This window comes from Epinephelus lanceolatus, chromosome 10 (assembly GCF_041903045.1).
Source record: "Epinephelus lanceolatus isolate andai-2023 chromosome 10, ASM4190304v1, whole genome shotgun sequence".
In the NCBI taxonomy this organism is placed as follows: Eukaryota; Metazoa; Chordata; class Actinopteri; order Perciformes; family Serranidae; genus Epinephelus; species Epinephelus lanceolatus.
In genome coordinates, this window is record NC_135743.1 from 28010510 (window position 1) to 28019999 (window position 9490).

The window sequence follows — 9490 nt, forward strand, 5'->3', positions numbered from 1 at the left end:
GTGTGTGTGCGTGTGTGTGTGTATGTGTGTGTGTGGGTGTGTGTGTGGGTGGGTGTGAGGGCTTTGAATTATTGGGTACCTGCTGTGGATTTTGATGCATGACTCAGATGCCTTTCCTGGATCTGTACGTCTTCATTTGTGTCAGTGTGATGAGTCAGGCTTTATGTGCATGTTACTGTATGTTCAGCTAGTGACGCTTTCAACATACATATGGTAAATGTTATAAAATATGATAGAGTTCTAGGGCTGTCCTTTGACTTTCCACTGACCCCCTATCTATCTATCTATCTATCTATCTATCTATCTATCTATCTATCTATCTTCCCATTCATCCATCTAGGCATGAATGTTGAATCTTGAATGAATGTCTTTTTGTTCACCTAGCCCTTCCTTCCAACCATCCTGCCTGGTTATTTATATTCGCCATTGAATCATATGTTGTCATGGATGTGACGCCTGCGCAGTGGACAGCGTGAAAATCTGAATCATCGATGGAGAGAGAGAGAGAGACAGAGGTGACTGTAGAGTGATGGGACCCGGCTGAGGGAACAGCAGCGCGCGATCACTCTCCGAGCTGGTAATGACAGGTAAATGAGGATTTGAATGATATTAAGCACAATATTTCTGCAATCATAAGGGCTGTGTTGGGTTGTTGATTTTGAAAAATAGCATGTCGGGAAATCATATTTCCTGCATGGACTCCTTCAATGGTGTCATCCTTGCGCGTGATATCATGTTGCACATCTGGAAGAAGCGATCATGTGGGAGGAAAAAAAAATGTTGCTTTAAAGTTCGTGTTGTCGCCTTTTACCTCATGCTGCTGGTTTCTATATTATCAGATGGTATCAGATGAAACAAAACTTCTACCTTAAGCTCGTACCTGCAGATGTTTTATATCGAGGTGACATGTTTCAGGTGGTTAAGACGGTCTGATTTAGTGCAAATGCTTTAATGCAAAGTCTGTAAGTTTAATGGAAAAGCGTGCTTTGTGTCTATTTGCGTCTCACCGGGGGGTTGGGATGAGGTCTGTTTTCAGACTGGCGTCACATATGACGTCTGTGTGTTTTCCTGCTGGGCTGAGGGCTGGATGGTAATAATGGCGCTCAGCACCACGGCTAGCTCCCGGTTCAACGGCTCAAAGGACATGTTGTAGGCAGGGTTACCGCTGTATGTGCGCGGTTATGTTTTCATTTTGATAGTGTTATTTACATATTCTGATCTGATTTGTCAAAACCTGCCTAAGCTTAGGTCAAGATAGGTCGAGATGTGTTTGGTTGGTGTGATGTGGATGAGGGGAAATGTGAAAGTACGACTACTACCTGGATGTGACACACTGTGCATCTGAGAGCTATCTGAATTTATTTGGCCATGTTGACAGTTTGTTTTGGTGATGTTTTGATGTAGCTACATGTGTTACATGACATTGCAGTCATCTCATTCAGTTAATAGAGCCATAGAGTCAACATTGGGGGGGACCAAACCTGCCAGGGGGCCTTACATCCCCACCCACAAAAGAAACAAAGAAAGAAAGAAAGAAAGAAAGAAAGAAATTTAAAAAATAAAAATAAAGATAAAAATAAAAAATAAAAATGAAATAATAATAATAATTATTATTATTTCATTTTTATTTTTTATCTTTATTTTATTTTTGCAATAATAATAATAATAATTATTATTATTATTATTATTATTATTAATAATAATAATTATTATTATTATTGCTATTATTATATTTAAAATAATAAATGCATAATATATTCGAAAATAAAATAATAATAATTATAATTATAATAGAATCTTGAAACTTTTTCATATTATGATCCTATTACTGTTATATTAATTATCATAAACAAGTACAGTTATCAGTACACAGAACTGCAGTATACTATAAAACCAGAACTGTTAGCCAGTGATAATAATGGGATTTTTTTTTTCAAGTTTATATATGACTATGATTACAATGACTGGATGAATACTTTATTTTCATGTCTGGCTGTTTTAGCACCGTTAAAAACTGTTATTTTAGACAGCACTATCTTATAATTTTAATTAATGTATTGCCTTGAGTCAGTAAAGTTACTTTATCTGTAAGTCGGTCTGGGCCATTTAAACACATGCATGTGAGTTTCATATGCTTGATTGTTGTCTTGGATTACATAAGATCAAGGGCACTGTCTGAATCTGGTAAATATATGAGAGCAATATAAAATATACATGTAAATTTACAGTAATGAAAATTCCTAATTACATGTGTTTCCCACTCAAGTTTGGTGTTTGAATGAATATAGATTAAGCCCCAATGGAGTCTCCAAAACATGCAGTTCATAATCATTATTTGTCTGGGTGATGAATATTCAAACTTTCTTGAATACATGCAGATGTGGGTGCAGAGAGAGTTGACAACATCTGGGCAGAGCCAGATGTTCATGACAGTCCTCAGCAGGTACAAATTAAGCAGTAATATGATTAACATAAGGTACCAGGGAACAACGTGTCTCATCTTAATGCAGCATTTCACTCATCGCACTCAGTTTATTATCTGACTGGAACCCTGATATCGCCCATATACTGTGTGAATTCATGGTCGGCCATTTATAGTAGCCTATGTCCTTTACACGTCTCTGAAAACCTGTCATCTGTGTTATCGTTAAGGTTGTTCAGTTAACAAAAGCAATGGAATGACAACACAATAGCTATGTCCTGTTGTCTTTTAAACAACTCCTTCAAAATGTTTACATTTCACAATAACTCACCAAAACTGATTTTACCTTTGTGTTGATTGACATTTCATTTGATTTTTTTGGGATATAAATGTAATTGACTTGACGTGACTGTAGCATCACATTTGGCTGTCAATGAAAACCAAAAAGTAAGCATGGCACTGGTGATGTCCCTTATAGATTGATAAATATTAGGGCTTAAATTTCCTCCACAGTCAGTGTAAGCACACTGCATAATGACATTGATAGCAAGGTAGGCTAGAGGTCATAGGTGCAATTAATACATGGATAAAATTAAAGACACTTACACCATAAATTGATGCAGAAAAGGCACAAATTGGTGCATAAATATTCTCCATAATTCTTCCCCCCTCCAAAAAAATGTTGAAGCATAACCCATGCCCTTAGTAAGGGTCAAAGATGCTCTTTTTTTGCTTAGGTCCCTCAATTTAAAAAAAAAAATATATATTATTATCACTACACTGCTGGTATCCGTAAATATCATGAATACTGTGATACTCTAACTAAACTCACTTACATACAACTGGGTAAATTCTTCCTTGATTAGTTTACTAGAAAGTGCCTAGAGATAGAAGACGGAATTTATTCCCTGCAGTTTAAGTCAACAACATTTCTGGGGTATCATGTTTTTACCTCACCCACTCAGATCTTGTTCATTTACTATCTTAATGAACTAGGAAGCTCATTAAGTTATATCAGTGACAAATGTTGTTTGTTTCGGGGCAGTTTCTTTGTCCATTTGTCACACGTATCATAATATCACATACTCTGCTCAGGAACCATAAGATATGGTGAACTGATGTGTGTCTTCATTTTCTTTTGGCATTTTTAAGAAGCATTGCCAACACTGGGATCGGTATTTCAGTACCAAATTTGTTCCCCAGTCTTATTGCTGTTGTGGGGGAACATAAATAGCAGCTGAGATTTAGTGCTGGCTGACAGAAACTTGAAACATTGTTATGTGTGTTTGTGCAGAGGCACTGAGCTGTGAAATGCCTCTGGATCTCAAATGGATACTGAGGGAATTGCAAGTGTATAAAATATCACTTCTTAGAGCAACTGTCTTTTTTTTAAATCAGGATGCAAGAGTTTTATTTTGTAGCAGCAAAACAAAGGAAAGGATGACAGGCATTATATATGATGAAATGTCAGCTGTGATAAAATAGCTGGTCAGATTCCCTGAAAGTATTTGAGTCCTGCAAAAACACATGGATTTGGGCAAATTACTTTCTATGGATCCATCACATGCACTGTGAGAGTGAGTATGCTTTAATTAAAAAAGTAATTGCTACTTTTATTATGCCTGTTATGTGAGTGGCAAACCTGATATTATCTCTTGTAAGGCAAAACGAACTGTAAGAGCTATGTCCTTTATGTATCTTCTACACAAGCTTTAAAGTGCAGCATGATTAATATATTTTAGTTTTGCTGCTCAGCACAAAAAGAGAGTTTCTGATTGTTGCATGAATCACAAAATAAAAAGAGAAGAAGGTTAATTCTCTGCGTGTCAGCACTCTCTGCATTCAGCCGGCACTATATTAAAATGAAAAGAGAGGGCATTTCATGGCTTATTTCATGACAGCAGACAAGGAGAATGCATCATTAATCTCAATGTACCGAGGCACCCATGCCTTCAGTACAATGTTACATAACTTTCTGCCGGTGTGTGTGTGTGAGGGTACATGCTTGTGTGTATAAATGAGCTGTATATCTGTGTGCTTATGTTTATGTTATGTTATGTTTATGCATGGTGAACAAGCCAGAGAGAGTTTGTCCTCAAACCTGTTGGTGGGTTGCTTCTTAAGGCGAGGGTGCAGCCATGCATTCATGCATGTGTGTGTGTGTGTGTGTTCTCAAGCAGGTAGACAGATGTGAAGGATGACTTCTTGCTCAGAGATCTGTGGGTCGGAGTACGGTGAGCAAGCTCAAGCCAGCGGAAACTGCCAGCAGTATGGAGTCCGCTCCTACCTACACCAGGTACAACACACGCAATACCTTCTGCAAATATCAACTATTCTCTTCTATCACAAACCTTCATCTTCAGTTTCGCAGTCTCACGTTGTAATCACTTGAAACTTGAGGGTTTTTAGATCTCGCTCCCTCTTGGGGTTTCAGTTTCCATGTTTGGAATGTTAAAAAAAAATCTCTCTCATCTCTTCAGTTTTATGAGGAGTGCACAGCTTCTATCTGGGAACGTGATGAAGATTTTCAGATTCAGAGATCGCCGAGCAGGTGGAGCTCTTTACTCTGGAAGGTGAGGGTAACCTTCAGCTAGCTCAAACCAAACTACAGCCTCACCTGCTGTTATTTAGGTGATGCATAAGGTCCTCTTTTGTTTTCTCCCCGCCAGGTCTGTCTTGCGTTCGGGACCTTGATCTTGTTTGCGGGCCTCATTGTTGTTTTGGTGGGTTACGCCACTCCATCCAGGATCGAAGCCTTTGGCGAGGATGATCTCCTTTTTGTTGACAGGTATAACAACAATGCATAATATTAAAGGGAGGCAGTTGATGGGTATGTTCTGGATTTGAGGGCACATTGTTTAAGTGGACTGCACACCCAGTTGTTTCTATATAGGGCAACAAATTGCAATAACTGAGCAAAGAGTTGACATTTGAAGGTAGCCGGGGTTTTCCACCAGGTGATTTTATTGGATCCAGACCTCTTCTGGTTCACAGTTATTGTTTAAATACAGGTTGACGTTGGACTTCTAATTGATGCTGTCTTTTCCTTGAACAGCCACGCTGTCAGTTTCAACCGCGCGCTGGATGTTTGTAAGCTGACTGGTGCTGTGTTGTTCTGCGTGGGAGGCACATCCATGGCCGTGGGTCTCCTGCTGTCTGCCTTTGCCAAAAGCTACTCCAAAGAAGAACTGTACCTGCAGCAGAAGTTTAAGGAGAGGCTGGCGGATCTGCACGCAACAGTTGGTAAGGTTTCGCCCTCTTCTGTGTTGTTATGACACATTGTGGAATGGATGTTAGAAAATACATGCCAAAGAGTAAGTGAAAGGGTTGTTTTTTTATTGTTATACTGTTCTCAAAGTGTTTAGTGTGACTATACCACATAGCAGAACCGCTTTTGCCACAGGTACCCCCATAATGAGAGCACCGACCCCCGGTGAGGGAAAGGTGCCAGTCACACTCTCCAAAGTCCAGAACATCCAGCCAGTGAAGTCAGAGACCTGACAGAAGATGAAGTCCAGAAGAAGGCATACAGTGAAGAAGTGTGTGTGATGATTGATTGATTGATTGATTGATGTGCAGGCTGTGTGCGAGTACGAACGTGTGTGTGTGTGTGTGTGTGTATCAAATTTGCGTGTGCATTTTCTTTGAAAGGTCAGCTTACATGACTGATAGTATTGGTTCTTCATCTTTATTTACCATGTTTGACATTAAAGCTTTGTTTTAAGGTTACACAGGTGCAGAGTTAATATAGCCGAGCAAAGTTTAAGCCTTCTGCTTGAACATGACTCGCATGAAGTTCATACCAATCTGATGAAGCACATGCAGGTCTTGAGCCCTACCCAGAAAACAAACCACAGAAACAAATCGATAGAACACAGCCACTGAACAACAAAAACACTGTTGCTTCCACTGAGTGTTTTTCTGTCAAGGGGATTCACATTTTGTAAAAGAGGATGGTGTTACTGCTGGAGGGTGTAGAGCAGCAGATGCAGTGTTGTTTGAAGTTATTGGTGATTGCCCCCCCATTGCCTGAAAATGATCAAAAGAAGCACGGAACATAACAACCATTATCTCTGCCTGGTGTCTAAAGGGACATCAGTGGATGAGTGTTTCTACGTGCAGAATACTTTGTGTGTGCAGTGCGTAGTGCTACGTCATTACAACACTCAGTGAGAGCTGGCAATCATGTACACACAATGCAGTTACATCTGCTGAATACTTCTTTTATGCTGCGTGCAACAACAAGCCGAGAGAAGTCTTGACGGATACTTTGCTAGGCTTTCACACATCATCAGAACAGATTAGAGATAAACACAGATTAGAACAGACCTTCAGGCTAGATTTCACACTGACATTTTCATCTGTCTTAATAGGCCCCTGACCTTGTCTCCTTCAGTGAATCTTCAGACGGGATCGATAGCCGAGACCAGATTGATGAGAGGTACATTGAACCAGACAGGACATGCAGAACAATATAGTCTGTCACTTAAACTGGAAGCAGACCTGTCATAGTGGTATTATTGTTGGCATCTCTGACAACCGGATCGCTTTCGAGCCTAACTACCAGTTTCCACCATCCTCCGCTGACGCTACTGGGGGCAGAAACTGTAAGGAACTTACATGTATGCTATTTGGTAACTGGGGATAGCTGCTGATAGCTACCAGGGGCAACAAAAGTGCTATCCTCTTCCTGTTTTGATTGGCTCACACACTTCCTGTGTGATGTAAATCAAGCCTTGGTTTTCCCGAGAACTAGTACTCGATGGCAGACAACATTGCATAGTGAAAGCGAGGCTTTTAGGAAACCAGTCTAAACGCAGATGATGTCATTATTCCACAGCCATTACATTGTGCAATCAGCATTTCATAATGATAAGCTGAAGCAAAAATCTATTTCCACTACACTTTGTGCTCTTCCTTTCTTCATCTCCTCCTCTCCCTGTGACAAACCCAAGCATGTAGACACACCACTATCAATCCAAGCATGCACATTTTGCAGCTAGCAGTCATGAGCTGGTTAAAGAAAAAAGCACTGCGTGCCGAAATGAAGATGGAGCAATGCAGGTGCTGTGTGTCGAAGTGAAGCCAGAGCAAGGGTGCGTCAAGTGAGGCAAACAATGTGACAGATTATGTTACATAACAGGGAGGGATGAGGAGAGCGCATTCAGCTCTCCAGTGAGATCACATCAGCTACATCGTGTTTGACAGCGCTCATTGTTTACAGTCCGCCTGGGTCCACGGATGCTTTCGACACAATAACTGCCTTCCTGTGCTCACACTCAAAACTTGAAGCTACATTTGTAACTAAGGTGAACAGCATACAATAAGTATGTATCGCCAGGCTTGTTTATTTTATTTATGTATTGATTATTTAGTTGGTTGCATATTCAGTTGCATCCTACATGAGAAACAGAAGGTATGTCTTGGCACTCACATGTGCTGTAACTGTAACTTACAAGCACAATAAGCTGTTAATGGTCATGTTTTGCTGCTCTATGAAGAACTGTCTAAATGTATTTTAAATATATTTTTAAATATTGTGACCATGCCACTTTAAATGTCAGTTTGTTGTTTTGTTTGCTTGTTTATCTTTTGAAGTCATCGCACACAGACAGAACATATACTGTAAAAAATATAGCATTTTACTGTACTTAGTGATAACAATTTTTTTTTTTTTTTTTATTGTGGTAGTCGCAATCCAAGTGCCATCAAGCTACATGCCTCCTGCTGTGCGTCAATGCTGCAGGTCTTTCCAAACAATTTATCCTCGTCGAATCCATGCAAAGACAACGCCAGATGCATACTGTAAAAAATAATATATTCTTATATACTGTTTGTATAAAAATATATTATATGAGCTATTGCTATGCTGGCTACCTGTATGTTCATGTAAGTTGACCTTTTCATATTATTCCAACAACCCCCACTCTATTCTGTGATGTTACTTTAACACATTTGGTCTCTGATACAACACAAACATGTAGCTGTAGCTATGAAGAACAATTTCATTTCCAAGGAACTTACTCAACCACTGTTAAGCTGCAAACCTACAGTACAAGAAGAAAAACCAAGCTGTTCAACGATCTATTATAAACAAACCCTCCAGTGTGGTCAAAGCGTTCTTAAGTGATCAATAAATGTGCTGACTTGTAGTTCCATGCTGTGAATTGTGAGTTTATTTTGTATCCTTACATTGACCAAAGTTGAGTTCTGCATTAAAATCCCCAAAAGATATTTTATTTTCCTGCTTTTAATGATACCACGTCCCAGTTTAAGTGTCTCCCGATGTAACAGTGGATTCTCCCAGTGAATTAAAAAATATATACTGTACTTATTGGAGGTTGGATTGGATAAAGAACATATATATATCAGTAACTATATACAGTATGTCTATTTTTCAAAGAACACAATAAAATTGAAATATCGCAGCTCAAAATGTGTGAAGATTGTATTTATCCTTTTAATTCAAACAATCTTTTCATCATCACGTATGCTGGGTACACATAATATTGTGGGTATATCTGCAAAACTGATAAAACTTAATACCCAACTAAGCTGAGAACAGAAATAAGAGTTTTTAAGCAGTTATCACATGGGCCATAAGGCCATCTGGATGTCTCAAATGTATTTATTTATTGGGAATATATCTCAGTTTCATAAAGTTTTATTCTTGTACCTCTGTACTACTCTGTCAACCTTGTTGTGATTATGCACTGGACAAAAATATAAATGCAACACTTTGGTTTTGCTGACATTTTTCACGAGTTGAAGTAAAAGATTTAGGATTTTCTGTGCACAAAAAGACTTTGTTCTCTCAAATTTTGTTTGCAAATCTGTTTAAATCTGTTAGTGAGCACTTCGGCAACATAATCCGTCCACCTGACAGGTGTGACATGTCAAGATGCTGATTAAACAGCATGATTATTACACAGGTGTGCCTTGAGATGGTCACATTAAAAAGCCGTGTCACACAACACAATGGCACAGATGTCACACGTTTTAAGGGAGCACACCATTGGCATGCTGACTGCAGGAATATCCACCAGAGCTGTTGTCTATTCACTGAAA

The 9490-nt window shown here is 39.1% G+C and overlaps 1 protein-coding gene across 2 annotated transcripts; it reads left to right on the forward strand.

The window, feature by feature from the left end:
* The first annotated feature begins 451 nt into the window (after positions 1-451).
* Positions 452-8858, forward strand: nrsn1 (neurensin 1). Of its 2 annotated transcripts, none has more exons than XM_033639583.2 (6): positions 452-587; positions 4600-4718; positions 4903-4995; positions 5092-5210; positions 5478-5665; positions 5826-8858. In XM_033639583.2, the coding sequence occupies exons 2-6, from the start codon at positions 4620-4622 to the stop codon at positions 5921-5923; spliced, it is 597 nt and encodes a 198-aa protein (XP_033495474.1). In that variant the 5' UTR covers positions 452-587; positions 4600-4619; the 3' UTR covers positions 5924-8858. The 2 variants fall into 2 exon arrangements, with proteins under 2 accessions (XP_033495474.1, XP_033495475.1); XM_033639584.2 differs by having other exon boundaries at positions 481-587; positions 4603-4718.
* The last annotated feature ends 632 nt before the right edge of the window (positions 8859-9490 follow it).